This window comes from Vanessa cardui, chromosome 18 (assembly GCF_905220365.1).
Source record: "Vanessa cardui chromosome 18, ilVanCard2.1, whole genome shotgun sequence".
In the NCBI taxonomy this organism is placed as follows: domain Eukaryota; kingdom Metazoa; phylum Arthropoda; class Insecta; order Lepidoptera; family Nymphalidae; genus Vanessa; species Vanessa cardui.
The window spans coordinates 2414874-2437651 of record NC_061140.1 but is presented as its reverse complement, the minus strand read 5'-3'; the positions used below and the strand labels follow the sequence as shown (position 1 = coordinate 2437651).

The window sequence follows — 22778 nt, the reverse complement described above, 5'->3', positions numbered from 1 at the left end:
ATTTACTATAGAATAAAGAAATGTTGTGAATCTTTAGTATATAATTCTAGTGAATATGATGACAGCTATATATATTGGAGCAGTATCACAATCTAGAAAGAGACAAAGTGACTGCGTCAATACCTGTCTTCTTACTAGTAAAAGGTTATCTACTAGACGATCTATGGTGTGTGCCCTTGTCAAAGTGTCAAACTATTTTACCACCTTTTTTAATTTAAATAAACAACCCTTCACAGACTTGCTGTCTATTCTTGTTGTCTATGTCAATTCGCAGTTTGTTGTGTATGGTCTTATTTCAAGAAAACATCACACCAATTTTATTTTTCCGATATATTTGCAGCCCACTTAGAATTTGTTCTTCATTATTCTACCAGTCAACATAATATATATTATTTTGTTCCGTTATTAAGGCTGAGTGAGCCAGTGTATCACAAATATAGCTTTAGTTGCCATTTGACGATCTTTGTTAAACTTTGCAGTGTATATAAAGTATTGAAGAACGCTTACATCTGTGTACGTTTGCGTATCAAAATTAAAAAAAAAAATTAGAATCAATTCTTTTTTTAAATTTTGACAAACAAGGCTCAGTGCATTATTTGTCAATGCGTCAATACCGCGTTGAGGTTGTGTCAATCTCTTGTCATTACCGAATCATGTGTCACGAGACCACCCCAGTTGAAAAACGAGATGACAGTCTATTGACTCTTAGCTATTGAGGTGTCTAATTTTATTATCTACCAGTGGCTGCTTGCGGTTTTGTTTGACTTGAAATATCAACCCATTTTAATAAACCATATACATACTATGTAAGGATTGCGATACAATTTGTCCAATCTTATATTAAGAAAAGGGTCACACATTTTAGGATTTTTAAAAATGGAACTAGATTTGTTTCGATTTATTTTTTGATAAACGCTGTTGGCCGTTATCGCATCAAAAATCTTGTAATTCTACACCGAAGCCTTCTGTAAATATAGTGAATTATCTGGTAAATAATAGTAAACTACAATAATTCATTATTATAACAATTATTATTTGCATGTTAATATTCGGTTTATGTAATACGTGCCAAACATTGCCTTTTGTTTGCCCTAAAATTGTATTTAATTTATAACAATACATATAGAAAGCGACATAGTGAGATCCATTTCTCGAATTATAAATATTTTTATTAAATAAATATGTATGTAACATTATAATAAATTATATCAACACATAAAAGCCGAGTACAAATAGTAAATAGCGTTGCTGAATTGTTACCCGACCGCTTAAGTATGTGTGAATTATATACACACATACAGTTTTAACACGAATAAATATAGCACCTATATTATTTTAGCGAAGCACTTTTTTTTAAATATATAAGGCGTTCGATTTTTAAAAATAAATTAAATTTTATTAGATTTAGAAGCTTGTGTCTTTGTGTGAGTGAGGATAGTATTTTCATTTACAATTTTAAAATAAACAAATTATGATATTGTTTAATTGGAATTGTACATAATAAGTTTATTTTTAAAATAGTATTTTTTTTTATTTAAATAAATACGCCACTTAAGGCCATATTTTAAAACTGCCTAAGTGGTGTCCCATTCCTTAACCACGCTAAACCGTTGTAATGCAGCTAAGTAAAATACCCGTAACATTTCTATTATTCCTAACTCTATGGTCTAATCGGTAAACCAGTTGAAATCCAAACAAAGTGCCTTTAAAAGGTTTAAACATCTTCTAAACGAGCCTCGTGTTAACATAATGTCAACAGTGGGCAGTTCGGGTTACCGCGAGCCCGACACAAAATGATACTAAAAAAACAAAGCATTCATATTACAAATTGTAATTGATACATTCCACCATTGTTGAAAGGCTTTACTGCACGCATGTTTCTAAATCCACACAAATATATAAACGTATGTCAGTTTGTCACGATTTAGCTTTGAGAATATGTACCTACTGTGAAGAAATACAATAATTAAAAAAAATTAAACCGACTTTAAACTTAAAATTGGAACAGCTATTTTCGAATTGCGTTGTGCATGCAATAAGGTATCGCAAACTAAGGCAATTATTTCTTAACTTAACACTTATAAATTAAGCATAAAACTATTTTATTGAAAGTCGCAAGTAACGGCTAGTTGAAATACAACTGGAATAACAAAACAAATGCCTGCGTAATTAATACCTTTGTTTGTTAAAAAATATGCTTTCACAGATTAAAAAATATTTAAATTTAAAAACAATGTTAATATTGCTTCACACGCCGAACTTGACCCTACACTTCTAAGGTGACCATACTTTGTATTAATATTATTTGATAATCATTTAATATGAATATTTTACATAAATTTATATCAATAAATGAAGAAATTGTTTTTGTATTAGTAAAACGAAAAAAAAACGACTAACCCAACATACATAAAACATATACAGCGCGTTGAATGATTCAGATCTAGTATATACATATATTATATTGTCTACGATTATTGTCATATCTATTATATAGCAATATATGAAAGCTCACCACCATTTTCATTTTTTATATTACAATATTGTTTACTGTGCTTTTTTGAATTCTATATGCATGCTCAGGATTATCACATAGCTCTTGAATGTTGTATATATTATATCTTACCTGTAAACTGCTTTGTTTGTCACATTTAATATATAAATTAATATTATAATCAAATCAAAATAAATTTCATTCAAGTAGGCTTTTACAAGCACTTTTGAATCGTTATTTTACAATTAAGTGAAGCTACCACCGGTTCGGAAAGTAGATTCTACCGAGAAGAACCGGCAAGAAACTCAGTAGTTACTCTTTTTTAGCATTTACAAAATACAAAATCGTGTTAAATACAATTATTTAATTTAATGTATCCTGCTTGGAAGTCCTTTTTATCATCTATAAATTCTCGTATCAAATAATATGTTTTTTTAACAATGTATTTTTTAAACGATTTGAATTTACAAAACGTCTGTATAAGATAATATTAGATCATATTCAATATTCCTATAGAATGAATTCTAAAAATTAGAAAAAGTAAGAATTAATAATAATAATAGTAACATATAAACGATCAAGAATCCAGTACCTACAGCTATATTAAGATATGTTAAGCCGTCTCAATAATTCAATGTTACATTTGTACTGCCTCAGATCTCGGATAAGCGCGTATCGTTTTGCAAGCAGTAATCAATTCACCAAGTGGATAGCAATTGTTGATAGTAAAACTAATCCGCTTCCATTATAAGGCGGAATCAAACTGCGTTTTCCCTCATAGCTGCCAACCTTGATAACTTAATAGCCCAAGAGCTGAGCTGTATTCTCTATGACTCTCATCATCATCATCATAAAAAGCCTTTTTTCGTTCAACAACAACAACAGCCTGTAAATTCCCACTGCTGGGCTAAAGGCCTCCTCTCCCTTTGAGGAGTAGGTTTGGAACATATTCCACCACGCTGTTCCAATGCGGGTTGGTGGAATACACATGTGGCAGAATTTCTATGAAATTTGACACATGCAGGTTTCCTCACGATGTTTTCCATCACCGCTGAGCACGAGATGAATTATAAAGACAAATTAAGCACATGAATCAGCGGTGCTTGCCTGGGTTTGAACCCGCAATTATCGGTTAAGATGCACGCGTTCTAACCAAAAAAATTGTTTTAAAACTATTTGAGATACATAAACTCATCACATACCCATCTATATAACATTGTTTCCAAGACAGATGTAAAAGTCCAGCAGCAAGATCAAGCTTCAAATTTCACTTCGAATTCACTCAAAGAAACATGACTATTAAATATCTAGATTGAGTAATCTAGATTTAATTCCTACCACTGTCAATATTCCTATCACTGTCAGTGGGATCTCCATAGATTTTCTCCCAAAGCTATAAACGCTCACCCACAGACCGCTTCTCGTGATGTGACGTGATCTATCGCTTGAGCGCCTCATCAATTCTAACCCAGCTCGGCTGATATCCGTTATTTATTGTTATGATTGCTATTTCATGGTGCAATACGTACAATATTTATGTCTTATGGGAAATTGTGCAATCCTAAATGGTACTGTAATGCAAGAACATTCACTATTTGTTACGTTTTTATTTCATGTAGAATTCTTTTTAACTTTTAGTGTTTCCGGTCGAGTGCTCGTCCCTTTCAAATATTTAAAGTATAAATTTTAATGCTAGTTGTGGCCCGCGGCGTCGTAAGTAGGTTAGTTGACAGGACATGTGTTTGGTAAAAAAGTAGCCTGTGTTCTTCCTTCGAGATCAGTTTGCTGTACACCAAATTTTCATCGAATTCGGTTCATTTGTTTGGTGGTAAGGAATGATTAATATTTCATACAGTGCTAGTCTATGTAACATCAGATAATGTACTGCTTAAATATTTTATCAAAAATAAGTAGTCTCCGGTGAGTTATGACAGCTTTAGTGAATTGCTAAAAATTATGCGCCTGTAGGTTTAATAGTTAATTACGATTTCAAGAAATCTTGGTTTAAAGTGTTGGCATAATTAAATGAATATGTTTATAAATTATATGTATTATACGTTATATGTAATGTATATAATGACTCACCGAGTAATAATATGGGTAGGTCGATAAGTAAATGCCATAGGAGGCTTTGGCGGGCCTGCATCGCAGCTGGCTCCGGTGCACGTTGCTCTGATACTGCCTGAAAGTAAATAAACTGTTATTAAAAAAAAACTCATTTTTAATCATCACTACATCAAAACAAAGTCGCTTTCTCTGTCCCTATATCATTACAGATGCTTAGATCTTTAAAACTATACACTGGATTTTGATGAAGTTGTTTTAGTAGATAGAGTGATTCGAGAGAAAGGTTTTTGTATACATAGACAATATAGTAAAGGAACAAGAAAAATTTGTAGTATATTAATCATTCAACATTGCACCCGTGAAAAGCCTGGGCGGGTCGCTAGTACAATATAAAGTAAGGAGGCTTTATTATACATATTGGTAACAAACTTATTCCATCATTCACAACACTCTGCTATAATTCTGTTCTAGTGGTAGATTTTCATCTGATACACAAAGGTTTTCAAATGACAGAGAATTATAAAATACGGTACAAGAAAATTGAGTGAATCTTGGTTGGTTTTGAACCCGAAACCTAAATTATAAAGTCACCTATTTTAACCACATTGCATTATATACTATATACGTTTTAAAATAAGAATAGAACGTATTCCAATTACAAAAACCGTTTGAAACGCGTTGCTCAATTGCATTTCCGTAGTCATACAGATATTTCGGACGCGAGCAGTCGTTAAATAGTTATAACGCAGTAACAGCATCGTTATTAACGTTCAACTATAAATTTTAACCGAGTTACATTTGAACCGAATTAAGACTCACATCTGACGGTATTGTAATTTAACCGTCGATAAATAATTTATGTAACGGCATGTTTTGTTGCGTCATGTAAACAAAATGTTTACGGTTTAATGACTAGACAATATCAATGCAAGAACGTCCCAGAATGTCCAGTAACATTGCGAAGGCGTTATTCTATTAATATATATTTTTTTATGGTATAGGTTGGCGGACGAGCATATGGGCCACCTGATGGTAAGTGGTCACCATTACCGCTAGACAATGACGCTGTAAGAAATATTAACTACTCCTTACATCCTTGGGAACTAAGATGTTATGTCCCTTGTGCCTGTAGTTACACTGGCTCACTCACCCTTCAAACCGGAACACAACAATACTGAGTCCTGTTACTGGCGGTAGAATAACTGGTGAGTGGGTGATACCTACCCAGACGGGCTTGCACAAAGCCCTACCACCAAGTAATAGTATTAATAAAAGGGTTTAGAATGTCACGCTGAATCAGTGCATGAGATAGTGTAGATGTTTCTCCAAGATACTTAGCTAAGATCTATATTTACTTCAATTTTTATATAAAATTTACTTAGTAGATAATAAAGGGAATGATGTGACGTTTCAATAAATAACATAGTATGTCATTTGACTAGCTATATGACGACGACGTGGAGCGTACACCGGTTTTCATGGGTACGCCACTTCGAGGTCCCGGATTCGATTTCGGCCGAGTCGATATAGATTATCATTAGTTTTCTATGTTGTCTTGGGTCTAGGTGTTTGTGGTATCGTTACTTCTGATTTTCCATAACACAAGTGCTTTCGTTACTTACATTGGGATCAGGGTGATGTATGTGATTTTGTCTCATATTTATTTATTATTTATACAACATAGTGTGTCATTTGACTATTTGTAGGTTAACATGTAACATAGAAACATAATTGGCATATTTAACATCGCTAACAAGCTTATTTCATTAGTCATAATCGCTGGCATTAAAGTTTGTAAGGAACAAGTAAGTGAAAAGAAATAAACCTTTCAAATGTACAGTCGAGGTAAGAAAAGGTTCGTCACCTTAAGATCTATTTTCGTGTGCTCAGTATGAGCGATAATCTGCTTTACCGATCGAGAATTTATGACACTGATCACGTCAAATATAAATAGGTAATGACTAATTACGCCATTAAAATACATGATTTCATAAAACTAGAAGTAGTCCAAAGATGTTACACTATTTTGAACCAAGTTATCATGCTATGTAAGTTTAATTGTATATGCAGCTGTCAGTTTAGTGCTTTAGTTTCAAAAGGTACTAAGAGTTTACGACTTGATAAAGGAATGAATTTGAAACTGATGGAGGTGTGCCTACTCTGATACACACAAGTGCTAAATCGATTCGTTGGCAAAAATAATGTTTGGCAAATTATTAAGGCTGTATAAATGTCAGTCGCATATTCTTAATGGCACCATGCCATTGGAAAAGACTTAAAAGCTTACAAATGTTGTCATATAAAATAAATTTAAATTCATTTAAAATAAATCAACTTGGATGGATGTGGTGGCAAGCTGGCGACTTAAGTCCATAGATTAATTCTCGGTTGAGAATATTAATACCATCGCTGGTAGAACTTGTTTAATACTCTGAATTTACTCATTTAATAAAATACATATATGCTTCTTATATAGAATAATTAGAATAATAAGGTATTATATCAAAATAAAGCTGCTGCTGAAATTACCAATAGAAAAACAAAGAGTAGAAGTCGTGATTTACAAAACGCTTTACGCTGAATTTACAATTAAGCTATGTAACGTGGCGTGTGGCAAAAACATGTACTAATTTTTTTTGTTCATTTATATCTTATTGGTTTTATTTACCCTTATTAAGAAAACTTACCCAAAATCTATTAAAAATGAGACGTAGAGAATTATTTTCTAGGGAGATATTGGAAAAATAAACAAAAAAGTGGCAAGACAAAGGAGTAGCAGGTGCTGCCACAGGAACGCCAACTTATAATTGACATTCTATACTGAGACGTTGACGTATTTCCAAATGTCACAAACGTTTCCTTAGCTAGATGCATTATTATCATGAAAATAAAATAATAAACCGGCCAAGTATTACTCGCGCACGTAGGGTTCCGTAACATTAGCCAAAAAAATACTTCAGTCTCAGTAATGGGGTCTGTTTTAACTTTTGGCCAAGGAACCCTAAAAACTTAAAAAAAATAAAAAGTGGGATTTGATCTGCGTCACTAGTCATTATTGTATCGGAATTAAAAGAGAAACTGCTGAATATGCATAAATATTGTAACACTTGGGTTGCCCCACTGGCTTAGTTAGCATGAATCGGTATGTTCAAATTGAATTATTTAATTAATTAGACCTTGTTATCCAGAAATATTCACCCACAGACAACACAAATAAAGATAAACAATTGTGAGTATGATTTTTAGACATTTTGTTGCGTATTATTAAAAAAAAATGACTTTTGTACTTTATGATATTGGTGATCTCTTGGACCAAACAACAAAATATCATAGTGAATAAGTATGTGAATAAACTTAGGTCCAACTCTCTATACCCCGATGTTATATTCCGAAAGGACGGCCTGACATTACTGGTGAGAGTTCAAGCATTCCTGCTTTCTAAGTGATTATTTTAAACCAGAGAAACTTCATAAGTTTTTACCAACTATTGGTTAAATATCCTCCAGGCCAATGCAAGAATTATAATCATTAAAGTAGGTATTACATAGTATTCTTTTAACGTACAACACATCAGCTATCAATAATGTATAAATAAAACAAAACGCTGACAGAGAGTCCGGCATTTAGGTCACCAATAAGACGCCTATGCACTGTCTAACAGTTAGTTTCGATGCGAACCGCCTAGCAATGGAGAAATGCAAGCCCTTGGCAAACATTTGAGCCAATGTTTGCTTTCAAATATTGGTTTTTGGAACTCTTCGAAAGGAATTTTATTTATTTATTAATGTTGACAGTATTCTTATATATTATGTTTTGCTAGATAAAATCTTTAACGATTCTTTTTTTTTGGCTTTACTTATATTTATGTACAATTTATGAACAACAATTAGATAAGTGTACAATACATAACTTAGCTTGTTTTGCTATCGAGTAGTTGGTCCAACAATTTGATCCAAGTTGGCTATCGCCAGCCAATCGATCACGCTTTTTACTGCGACGTCAAATCGTATCAATACAATTGGCATGCGTCTAATTTGCCTCTTCCATATACATCAGGTTAATCGTCCCTGATACGGCGCCAGTTTCTCTAATTTGTTTATCTTGAACTAGATAGTGGAAATGTTTAGAAACTTAAGGTATAATGTTTAGCCTTTAGAGGGAATTATCTTTGAGACTCCGAGATAAAACTGTTTTAATACTAATGCAATACTTATTTGGAGTGCTTTGAGTGTTTGCGCGGGTTTGCTCGCTTTGTCTTTGAATACGATGAAGCACTAAGGAGATTATCCTTTGAGGGGATTTATTTACTAAATTATGTAGGATGTCTACATACATATAAGTACATACGCACTCATATTATATATTTATATACTAGCGACTCGTACACGAAGGGATAATATGTTCCTGGTTTTTTTTTTTAATTTGATGAATAGTTCCAGAGGCTACCACCTACTTACATACAAACCAAATTTATCAATTTATAATATTAGTATTCCGATTTGTATGTACCAAAAATCGAAGCCAGTATACTATAATCTTATTCAAGTTATTTTAAATATCTGATTATAAAAAAATCTTTATTTCAATATAACATTTTGTATCTGTATCGGTTTGACAGATGAGTTTTGATTAAACTGAGACTTCATGATCAAAATTGAAAGAAATATAAAATGTATCATTATACAGCGGTCACAGTATATTTTAAAATATATTATTTAAGACTTGACTTCAACTCATGCGTTTATGCGTAGCTCCTTCCGTTCACGACGGCGTTTGCATTGACAGTTTGACAAGTCGCCTAAAATGGCGTGTCCGCCATGACAGTTGCAAATTATATTCGCAAATTAAAATTCGAATCGCGGATTACTAAACGATGAATTAATTAAAGCTTGTGCTGTTTGATAGAAGAAAAGGATTAAAAAAACGCAGTAGGTATAAAATTTTAAAACGTAATCTGCAAATTAAAAAGCGGTAAATTATTCTTGATGTTGTATTTAAATATCTGTTCTAATTTAATCATGACTTTTTTTAAATGTTTGTGATATTAGAAAATGGTAATGGCTTCATTGATCGCGTATTTTAAATTATATTAAAAAAATAAAACTAATTTAAAAAGGCTGTAAGCTTTTAGTACTTTATTCTTAAAAATATAAATAGCCTAGTATTTATTCAGAAGAATGATTTATCACAATAATAATAAAATCGAATATAGAACGAAACTAATAATTAATAATCTAATAACTAATAATAATACATGTCGTGAAAAGGCGCCAAAATAACGTCGTTATTTTTCGATATCACAACATTTCTCGTTTCATAAATATAATTTACTTTTTTTTACATATTGCAACACTAAGGTCAAAAAGCAAAATGCACTACAAGGAACTCATATTATGTAATTAATTTAGCATTTAATAATGAAGTATTCGTAAGGCTTCTTCGGCGAATGTTACAACTAACAGCGAAATAAGTTAGCGTCTAACTTATTCTAGGTTGCATTGTAAAGTTTCCGTTTGTATTGAATTTATATAATAATGTATGTAGGTCTTTAGACTGAAAAATGTCATCATTAAGCTTCGAACTAGAATCGGCCAGTGGGTAGTTACTGACCTAACTAGAGAATAAATACTCGCTTAGAAGGTTTCTATAAATCTTGTTTCCTCACACTTCATTGGTCGAAGTAGGTTACGGAGTGTTGCTATACGTATAAATTCAATAAAAACGTACAATTTCTGCATTCTAAAGAACCACGTCTTAATAAAAAGTTTTCATCATAACTTTTAAGATTAGTTGTATATTTTATTGCTCAGAGAATCCCACTTCCGCTAAGAAAAATACGGAACCCAATTTATAACGCTATCTAACGGATTATCATAATTATTTTTAAAATGTAAGTATATTACGTGATGCCTTTTGACACATGCAAGATTCTAACCACAGACAACATAAACATAAAACAACTCGTATATTTATTACAAAAAAAAGATTTGTAAACATTTTGAGGCAATAATAATTCCATTAAGCTTTCTTGTTTTTGTTTACGATGGAACATGCATTTATGATCCCTCGTGGGTTATGTAGACCGAGTTTTAAACCACCCACTAAAAATGGCCGTATCTCGACATTTGTAAAGCGTTATCGTTTAAGTGAAGCATTAACTTAAAACGTATGGTATTCATCTAAAATATTAATTATTGAATCGTTGAATGTAACTGACCTTAAGATTCTATTGTTATCGTTAACAAAGTTTTTTTTTTTATGGTATAGGTTGGCGGATGAGCATATGGGCCACCTAAAGGTAAGTGGTCACTATCACCCATAGCCAATAACCCTGTAAGAAATATTAACTATAACTTACATCGTCAATGTGCCATCAACCTTGGGAATTAAGATGTTATGTCCCTTGTGTCTGTAGTTACACTGGCTCACTCACCCTTTAAACCGGAACACAACAATACTGAGTACTGTTATTTGGCGGTAGAATAACTGATGAGTGGGTGGTACCTACCCAGACGGGCTTGCACAAAGCCCTACCACCAAGTAGTTTTGGTTAATTAACGTTATCGTCGGTCGCTTCGTAAGTTTTTCATTAAAAGTATTGCAGCTGTCGCATGAACTACGTCCAAAGAACCAATTTAATAATTACAAATTATAATCTTAATCACTTCCGTAATAATTCCGTCATTGCATTTTTATATTAATTTAAATTTAATTAATCATTACGAAATGTTTTCTCATTTCTTGAGGTGAATAATATGCAAGTAGTTAAAATAGGTGACATGATTATTTATTTATTATCCAGATTTAATTCACGCTTCAGAGAAATTACAGAGTATTTAAATTTGAAAATTATGTAAACTGGCTACGATTTTGTCGGTGTGCCAACCTTGGAAACTAAGATTTTATGTTTCTTGTGCCCGTAGTTACACTGGCTCACTCACCCTTCAAACCGGAACACAACAATACTGAGTACTGTTATTTGGCGGTAGAATAACTGATGAGTGGGTGGTACCTACCCAGACGGGCTTGCACAAAGCCATACCACCAAATAATTAACCTGCAATTATTACACTATACAGAAATGATAGTAAGCTGAGCTGAACCTATACACCTCTCCTTAAGCTATTAATATGCCAGATGCGCTAAGATTTGATAAAGGTGTTGCTATTATAACCATATAAACCGAAAAGTCCATGACGACAGATGTCCAGCACAACACATCGGCTTTCCAAGATTTCGATCCAATAAATCCGCTTTCAAATCGAAAGTGAACATTTTTCAAATTATCTTTATCTTACTTTGTCTTGACTTTATATAACGCACCTTTATTTTTTAATGACAAAGCCTTATCAGAAAAACATCGATCCAACGGCGACTTGTTACGTCTGTTTAATGGCGATAATAAATGTAAATGACGTTTTCACTTTTATTAATAGGGATTACCTCGATGGTCCAGTCGTTAGATGCAAGACTGCGAGTCCCGAATTCTTGGTTTCATATGGACGAGGTTGCAAATAATATCCTTAAGAGGCTTCATCATCAAGCCATATTTGGAGATCCTTGAGTTACTTCGTAAAGTTTTCTAATATTAGCTTTCGAAGGGATTTAGGGTAAAATAGGATAATCAGTAGGGCTCTTCAATTTTCAGATATTACAGTCTATGCTCTCTTGATGGGCTTTCAGCTAGGCCATCTGAGTACCTACTCATAGTATATCCTACCGCCTCATATATAATACTTTGTATTGTTGTGTTCCAGTTTCAAGGGTGGGTGAGCCATTGTATCTATAGTGATAAGGGATATAACAACTTAATTTTGAGGTTGATAGCGCATTGGAGATGTAAGGAAATTTTTTAACAGCACCAATGTCTTAGGGTGGTGGTCATCAAGTGGTCTAATTGACTGTTTAGCTATATACTCCAAACAAAAATTCAAAGGTTTTTAAGTCATGATGATATTGAAAGGTTTTATGAAAAGCAGAGATTCGCTCGTATTTCTTACGCAAAGCTGGTATAGAAGACAATTTTAAAGTAAAATATATTATGGCAATTCCCTACTGTAAAGTAACAGCCTGGTAAATTTCCCACGGCTGGGCTAAGGCCTCCTATCCCATTAATGAGAGGGTCTGGAACATATTCCACCACGCTGTTCCTCGAAGCGGTTGGTTGAATGCACATGTGGCTAAATTTCGAAGAAATTAGACACAAGCAGGTTTCCTCACGATGTCTTCCTTTACCGCCCAGCACGAGAAGAATTATAAACACAAATTAAGCACATATATACGTATATAGTGGTAGTGGATTCCCTACTGTAAACGAATAAGAATTTCCAAAGAATTTCTTTCATCTACTCATAAGTAATTTAAGTTACATAATTATTTCGCGTAATGGAAAACTATTTAAACAGATGTTGATTGATCATGTTAATATTATCTCAAACATTGATTTTGGTGACAGATCTTGCAAGCGAGCCCTTACGTAATGCCTTTCTCTTTATCTATGAAAGCATAGTTTGGATTACGTGCTATGGTTGTTGCAATTTTACATTGTAACACTATTGTAATGTTATTACTAATAAAACGTAATTTGTCTGTAATCATGAAACGGTCTCACGCTTTCACAACAGTTTCTTGAACGTTGAGGACTAAATTAAATTAAATATGAGACAACATTACTCTGATCCCAATGTAAGTAGCTAAAGCACTTGTGTGATGGAAAATCAGAAGTAACGACGCTCCACAAACACCCAGACCCAAGAAAACATAGAAAACTAATCGTAATCTAGAGTTATTAATACCGAATGAACGGTGCTGGTGTCCCAATCACATATATTAATATATTATTATGAAGTTTGAACTTGAACCCAAATAAATAAAAAATAATAATTACAAGGACATTTCTTTGGTGACAAGGGTCATAAGGGCCAAAAATTAACTTACAAGGGCGTTCGTTAGTTAAGCATAGTTACTTTGCCATGCACAGTTAAGGTTAGAATACATTATTATTTATTTTTAATTTTTATTTTTAATAATTTGTTTAGTATGGTAGAACTACAAGAAATTAAGTGGATAATACTATGAAGTATAACTATGTCATATTGCCATTAACTCTTAATTATAGACGATACACAAGCCTACATTGTATATTTATATAGCCCCCATTGCTGGGTTTATTTGCCCCTTGATGAAAAGATTTGCAGCTTTTCGTACCACGCGGTTCCAAGAGCGAGTTAATAGATTTTGGGTCACCCGAAGACACGTGGAAGTCACACAAGTGGCACACTGCCAGTGTTTACACTGTCAACATCCACGTGTCTGAAAGAAAGTCAATGATCCTGGGCTGGAACGATCTGACGTGTCGAATTTCCGTTCCATCAGATTATAACAAAACACTTGTATGCACATACCTGTACGTATCAGTCGGACATAAATATTGACATATAGTATGACACAACTTAGATGTAGCATCGGCAAATTCGACAAATAGAAATAGCTCCTTATCGCGCCATTCGACGCCATTCGTCGCTATAGATTCTCGTGTCAGTTCAACCCGAGAAATGAAATGCTTGTAAATCGACGTGTCAAATTGACGAATATATGAGTTCATATGATATTACAAGTAATTAAGTTTGTGTAAAGATCATATTCACATCAGAAATAAATATTGATAATTTAGGATAGCGTATTTAATTCGGATGTGATCGGTTTTACGAATTTTGTCGAAGCTACATCTAAGTTAGTATAGTAAATCAATAAATACTTAGAACGCAATGTTTCCTACCCTAACAGTGTAGACCATCCCTTATAAGAATCATTCACCTCGCGACCCTAATGTTATTTACGTTCGAGTAAGATAAATGCTTTGATGTTAATATCAGTAATCATTGTTATTACTTGTTATTGCACATTACTGATCAATTACTGTTAAATAATATTTCATCTCAAACACAATTACTTATGTTTTAAATATATAAATTGTTTTATCAAACACGCCGCCGACATGTACATGTACATTATGATAAATAGCTTGATATGTTCACGATAAAAATATTTAGCGTCTTCCTAGACAAAGTTTATAGGAGAGATAATGCAATAAATATTTTTATAAATAACAATTATGCTTGTAATGCGAAATATCAAATTCATAGATATTAAGTAATTAAACAGCTTGTGAACGTTCCATTGCTGGCTAATGCCTTAGTTATTTCAGAAAGAGAACAGTAGAGCAGCGTGTGATTAGCTATTATGGTTAATTACGTTAAGTTACTCTAATACACTGGTTGCATGATACACGTGTGACAAAATTTCATCTACCACAAAGGTTATATATGATTTTTTCTTTTTGATGAATGATTCGATTAAGAGCTCTTAAAACTGTCAATTTATAATAAAGAATAAATTTAAAATTAAAAACTATTCTTAATTCAAAATGGGATAGATTTCAAGTTACCTTCGCCCATTAGTATTGTCACTTAGCAGTAAGTTATCCCTTAAGCCGTCATGTGTATCCCCGGGCATTTAATTACGATCGCCCACTATACACCTACCATTCATAATTACACTTACCATTAAACCTGAACACTGTCAAAAGTGTAGTTGTTTGGCGGTATGATAACTGATGTTGGGTACCACCTACCTAGGTTTATTTATAGCCTCTAGTATGTTTAAGATATCTATATTATACAGATCGAAATTGTGTGACAAGTTCATAAAACGTTATAATTATACATAACCAATATATTACAAAGATGTGTGTATGTATGGATCTTTTTCACTGTTACTTTTTCACGCAAAACTACTAAATGGATTTTAATGAAACTTTACAATAATATAGCTTACTAGTTGTCGCCTGCGGCTGCATTCGCGGTTTGGGGGTGGGGGGTTGGTTTTCAAGGCAAAAAGTAGCCTATGTCCTTTCTTGGAATTTAAGTTTGATTCACATCAAATTGCATCAACCCGTGGTCTACCCGTGACCACGAACACTGCAAAGTGCTCGAAACGTCGGGATGTTTAAAAAATAATTAATATACGCGATTCATCCGTTATAATTAAATTGCATCAAATTTGGTTCATAGGTTTAGTTATGAAAGAGAGACAGACAGACAGACAGAGTTACTTTCATATATATAATATTAATATATGTAGATTGCGTACCTAACAACCAACTCCAAAAACGCAAGCGAAGCCGCAAGCGATAACTATTCTAAGATAAGTAAAACCTCTTTTATCAACATTTTCAAAGGTATCAGAAATGCAAATTTTTGAACGAAATATTTCCAACATTTTGTCGCTACGTCGAGTTTCAAGGTTAAGGTAAAGATCTACGTAAAGATTATATTCAATGAGATGAATAAATGGAGTAAGGTAACTGGGTGAGGAGATTGGGTCGTTATTTAGGTCACTGTCAGCTGTTGTTAGCTGAAAATTGTAAATAAGATGCTTTGTTGTTGGGTGTTTAGTTAGGATTGTTACTTTAGGGCATTTCTTAACCTTTAAAATTTCAACAAAATATACCCAACCAGACTAGAAGAGCTGAGATGGCCCAGTGGTTAGAAAGCGTGCATCTGAACCGATGATTGCGGGTTCAAACCCAGGGAAGCACCGCTGATTCATGTGCTTAATTTGTCTTTATAATTCATCTCGTGCTCAGTGGTGAAGGAAAACATCGTGAGGAAACCTGCATGTGACAAATTTCATAGAAATTCTGCCACATGTGCATTCCACCAACCCGCATTGGAACAGCGTGGTGGAATATGTACCAAACCTTCTCTTTAAAGGGAAAGGAGGCCTTTAGCCCAGCAGTGGGAATTTACAGACTGTTGTTTTTGTTGTATAAACAACTAGAAGTCGCCCGCGATTTCGCTCGCGTTTTAGGGTGATAGTTATCCTGTGTGATGATCTCCATTTTTGTAAGAATTATAATGAAATTGAGGTCAAGTTATGTTTGACTAGTAAAAAAGGTCACGTGAAATGCAAAGTTAAAGTAAAGCGGATTTTATTATCGTGTTGCTAAGACCGGCATTTGTTAAGCTTCATCCTATTATAAGATTAAATAATCGTCAAGTTAACGATACTTTCATCCGCTACTCAAATGCACAGCATTAAAAGTATGGCTAGTGTTGTACCCAGAGCTGGGCAAAAGTGTGTATAAATATTTTTACTATTTTTCCAAGGGCTTTTGAGACTGTGCTTGTGGTTTGTTTGATTCTTTCATTTTCAACTATAACTATGATGTATACAGGGGCGTTACTTCCTTTCCTGTCTTTTCAGATAGTATTGTATTCTGCAATGTTTGACCAGTTTTTGTCGGGATTAACACGTCAAGTCTTCGTCTGAATCGACCTCTCGCATCTGATCTTTGTTGAACAGTTGATGAATATGACAGATGAGGAACAATCATCTTTCAGATATCAATCAGTCTTTCACGAAGCCGAAAGCGATTGTTTTGGTCAAACCTTCTTTATGTATATGATTCTTCGGTACGAGTGTATAGCACAGAACTGCTATTAAAACTATGGTTTAGATATTTTTTGTATGATTTTGAGTGGGTTCATGTATGCAAAAATACAAATAACAGTGTATAAAAATAAGAAAGTAAGGTCAACGTTTAACTAAAGTCCGCTAGAAACATTAGCCTCAAAATTTGTATACATTTGCCATTTAAATTATTAAAAAAAAAAAATAGAGCAGTAACTTATTTATAACCTGTGAAAATTCTCGTTTATATTTTCAAAAAGCGAAAGTCTTGTTAACAACTGGCATAGCTAGTAATATAGTATTAGAAATTATTGTTCCGCCATCGGTGCGGTACGAGACACGATTGTCCGTCATTACTCAGTACTTAATAGTGATGCCCGCGTCGTGCATCGTTATTCCCTGTTAACTATCGATACTTTAACTTAGGGTCGATCATTACATAGTATAAAACAACACGCTTACCGCTGTCTGTTCTATTCATGCTTAGATCTTTAAAATTACGAAACGAATTTTGATGCGGTTATTTTAATAGATAGAATAATTCGAGAGAATTTGAATGTAAAATTATACTAGGTAACGACAAATCTTATTGTAAATACATTTATTAAATTTCATGAAAGATTTTATATATTCTAATTTAATAATGAAAAGTATTCATAATACAATTATTATGAACGTTTATCCCATTAACGATACCTATCAAGCAACGTGATCTTGATGCATTTGCTAAATGACAGGAAAGGTATCTTTGATAATTTGACATTTCATTTTAAAGTCAACTTCATGACTCATTATTTTACAACTAGCATCCCGTCCCGGCGCACCACCGTTCCACACAGATGGACTAAGCTATTTTTTAATTTATATTTATACCTTTTTTTATTTTTTCTTGTTGCTCTTCTCCGGCATATTTAACAATTGTTCTATTTCAACTTATTTAAACAAAATCTTTCAAATCAAATCATAACGAATCTCTTCGTCTATTAATGGAAACCGTATGAAAATCCATTCAGTAGTTTTGTAGTTTATCGCGAACACACAGACATAGACGCAGACGCAACTTTGTTGTATAATATGTAGTGACAAATGTGCAAGTCCCTACATTAATCGTCACGAGACAGAGGCAAGTCCTCGCATGACCAGTTATCCGCTTTCCTATCTGTCACATTTACGTCATTCAAAAATATTGTTGTTTTAAATTTATCTAATTAATACATTAAATACTAGTAGTCTCTCGTGGCTTCGCCCGCGTTTTAGGGTGTCATGTGTCTGAAAAAGTAGCCTATGTCCTTTCTTGGAATTTAAGTTAACGACCTCCGTGGTCAAGTGGTGTGTACAACGGTTTTCAAGGATACGCCATTCCGAGGTGCCGGGTTCGATTCCTGGCCTATGTAGATTGTCATTAGTTTTCTACGTTGTCTTCGGTCTGGGTGTTTGTGGTACCGTCGTTACTTCTGATTTTCTTACAAGTTTGCTTCATAACAAATTTTATCGAATTCGTTCAGCGGTTTAGTCGTTAAAGTGCGACATATAGTCAGACACACATTTCACATATACAATATTAATATAGATTAGAATATAATTGTAAGTTATGTTAGTTTAAATTTAGCGTGTGGTTTGCCATTATCATTAACTTAATAAATTAAACATTTAAAAATCGATCAAACATATTTTTATGTACTGTCTTATTTTATCTGTAATTTAAATTACTGTATCTAGGCAGAGTATAAAAAGTTTTTAAAATTGCTTTTAAATACGCTGCATTTAAAACCGTAATTGTAGACTTATATATTGTATTAAAATATTTAAATGAAAATGGGAAACCAATGTTGCCATATTTTATTAATTAATTACTTGTCAAAGGCACCAACTATACTTGACTAAGAATGATGGTGATCAGATAAGTTTTAAGTTATTTACATATAGCACGTGGTATTAGGCAATGGTGCCCTTCATTTAAGTGGCTGTGTTGTAGTCGCATACCTTAACGTATGACATTACGACAGACAAACGAATTTAAGTATTGCCATGTTTTTGTCATTGTTTTCTATATTACTACGTATTTAAAATATTAAGCACGACTGTTTCTTTATTTCATAGTATAGATAGGGGACTGTCGAATGGCCCAGCTGATGAATGGTCAGCATCACAAATCGACAATTGAGTTGTAACAAATATTAATAATGCGCTACGAATCTGTGTTTTTTTTCTGAGCGTACTTATTATTCAATATTATCTATCAAAGTTTTTGTTAACAGGTATAAAAATAAGATCACGCCTTTGACATCTTTGACTTTTCAGTTAAAAAAAAAAAAAGAAATATTATAATTTTTAAAAATCGATTTTCGAATTGCCATCTACTAAATTGCTTGTTTTGTTACCAGTATGTTTTTTTTAAATGACAACATTCTAACAAAAAATATTCTATCGAGATTACTTAAATAACGAGTCATGAAATCTGTTTATTTAAAAATAGAACAACAATTATAAATCGCGAGCACGAGAAAGATTAATTGTAATAATGGCTTGCAAACAGTAATTAATAGCCGGCGCCTACTGCAGGAAATGCCATATTAGAGATTCAATCGCGAGTTTTTATGGACTGCGCAGGCGCCGCTAGAATAGGGCTTTCTACAATTCTCTTATCGCATAATGGTACTGGCAGGCTATTAAAAAGTAATTTAACGAGAAATATTCGAGTTAAAAACCAACAGACAAACATTTTACAGTAGTAATTACATCCGTACGATAAGAAATTAATCAACGTATCTATATTACAAAGCTGTAAAGACACTCTATTTCAGGAACGACCAATGTAATTTGAACTTCCGATAGTTGTTTTGTGGACGAGCAAACGGGCCAGCTGATGATAAGATCACCAATGCTGAAAGACATTTGGGGGCTATTAGAAATGTTAACCAATTCTTGCATAAGTGTGTGACAAATCTTTGGAAGATGAATAGAAGATGTTGTGTGTGTCTGTAGTTACACTGGCTCCATCAGGTGACCCATATACTCGTCCGCCAACTTATACCATACCAATTATTTTAGTGAACAGCTGGAAAAAAACAACAATGAACTGAAAAAAAGCTGTACGGCCATTGAGACTGACTTTTAATAATGATTTCTATAATATATTTATGAGTACGGATTTACTATGTCATATCATAATTAATAATTTAAACAGTTGCATGAAGATAATTTTCAATCCAGAGCATTAAGTTTTAAATATTTTTCCTTCGGTCCAAGTAAAAATAAACACGTTCCCGTGGGATAATTTTTCATATTACGAAAACAAACATCGGATTTTGTTTAAGGCGTTTTTGTCTAACTGCATTCACTATCTTAACATAGTATAACACAAAGTCGCTTGACGCTGTCTGTCCCTATGTATGCTTAGATCATAAAAATTACGCAACAGATTTTGATGCGGATTTTTTTAATAGATAGAGTGATTCAAGAGGGAGGCTTTTGTGTATAATACATGGACAATAAAAGTAAAAAGTAGAAGTAACAGCCTGTACATTTCCCACTGCTGAGATAAGGCCTCCTCTTCCATTAAGGAGAGGGTTTGGAACATATTCCACCACGCTGTTCCAATGCGGGTTGGTGGAATGCACATGTGGCAGAATTTCGACGAAATTAGACACATGCAGGTTTCCTCACGATGTTTTCCTTCACCGCCGAGCACGAGATGAATTATAAACATAAATTAAGCACATATATATAGTGGTGCTTGCCTGGGTTTGAACCCGCAATCATCGGTTAAGATGCACGCGTTCTAACCACTGGGCCATCTCAGCTCTACATGGACAATATAGTAGAGATAATTTTAGAAGTTTCTAATGTGTCGTCCAAAATAAACATATCATTTGAGCTTACATTACAAGCGCTGGCTGAACCTGATCTATGTATTGCTATTATATTGCACCCGTGCGAAGCCGGGGCGGGTCGCTAGTATATATAACAAAACCATATCCCACCGAGACTGTCTGTATGTCAGTCGGAACATGATATCACCATGCATTGAACACCATAAATATGTATTACAAATAATCTCCACTAGATTCAGGGTTTCTGGAAGAGATCTCTTGTTAGAGATAAGTTAAACCATTGTACACATTTTTCATTTATATAATTCTCTGTATACTCTGTTGGTACATAAATAAATAAATATTGAATGGATTTTGATGCGGTTTTCACTGATGATGGAAGTGCTTCATGAGATTTAGTGTGATATACTGGTCTGCGACACGTATATATGATATATGTATATATTAGCATGTTTCATGTTCACCCTTATTCTAAAGGTATGAAGCAGGGATGTACAGCTTGTTACATATTCATATATTCATCCATGTGTTAAACTAGGCTAAGCATGAATTTACAAAAATGTGTCAAAATAAACAATGTTCGTTCGTTTATTTGCTTTTTAATAGACTGATGACGTCAGTAAAAAGTAACGTTTAAGTTTCTTGTTAAAATATTCTTACAAGAAAATTATAAGGAAAAAGCTTTTGTTTATAAGACGTCTATAGGCTATATTAAATGTACATATTTGATCGTAAAATATTAGAACAATGTGAAAATTTTATTTCCTATTAAGGTTATAGATGACTGCATCTCTTTCTTTCAAATTAATTATATTCACTGGAATGACAAGGACAAAACATACCTCATTTAAATTTCGATTGCTACGAAGTTATTTCGATTTGTTAATCACTTGCACACAGTCCGATTTCTGGAACTATTGTGAAAGATGTCGTTACCGTTTACTAAGGTAAAACAAAAACAACAACAACAACAACAGCCTGCAAATTCCCACTGCTGGGCTAATGGCCTCTTCTCCCTTTGAGGAGAAGGTTTGGAACATATTCCACCACGCTGTTCCAATGCGGGTTGGTGGAATACACATGTGGCAGAATTTCTTCTTCATCGATTAAGATGCACGCGTTCTTACCACTGGGTCATCTCGACTGTTACTATGGTCATTTGGTTTGAAATTGGAACAGCACACAAGGGACCTTAGAACCGAACAAAAATTTGTGAAAAACAAGTAAATTTAATTTATAGTTTTATATTTATTTTGAAATTTAAGTGTAACACCATTATATTAATGTTTAATTATATAGAATACAAGAGCATCCTATATTTGTATGTATAATGTATAATTGTATATATACCTATAGATATACATATAAGAGAGAAGATGGTTTTACTGAATCATATTATCATATGAGTTCGAATATTCAACTCATTTGAATTTAAACTATCAACATGCAAGGGTGATTTTCAAGTTCTTATGCAAGTATATTAAAATGAATTATAAATTAAGATAACAATCATATATATGTCTAGCGATCCACCTCGGCTTCGCACGGGTGAAATGATATGACATCACAGTAGAAACTTCTAAAATTTGCCCATATATAAAAACCTTCTCGAATCTATTAAAAATAACCGAATAAAAATCCGTTGCGTAGTTTTAAAGATTTAAACATACAAAGGGACAGAAAAAGTGACTTTGTTTTATACTATGTAATGATTGAGACATTAAATAAATCCGCCATCAGAATACCTTTTTTAGTAGGCAAAATTAAATATATGACATACTTAATTTTTATTTCTGAACGTCTCAGGAAAATCGGACAATTGGCAAGACCTAGATCCCAGCTAAGTACGTCCGGCTCAAAAAGGCAAGTGCGAGACACGCTTTGACACCAACCGGCTCGCAACAGATAAT

At 33.4% G+C, this 22778-nt stretch overlaps 1 protein-coding gene across 1 annotated transcript in view; it reads right to left on the bottom strand.

The window, feature by feature from the left end:
• Positions 1-22778, bottom strand: part of LOC124537609 (phospholipid phosphatase 2-like) — a 90823-nt gene that overhangs the window by 21915 nt on the left and 46130 nt on the right. Inside the window, exon 2 of the mRNA XM_047114487.1 lies at positions 4580-4676. Within this exon, the coding sequence (XP_046970443.1) occupies positions 4580-4676 (97 nt within the window). The remainder of the gene's footprint in view (positions 1-4579; positions 4677-22778) is intronic.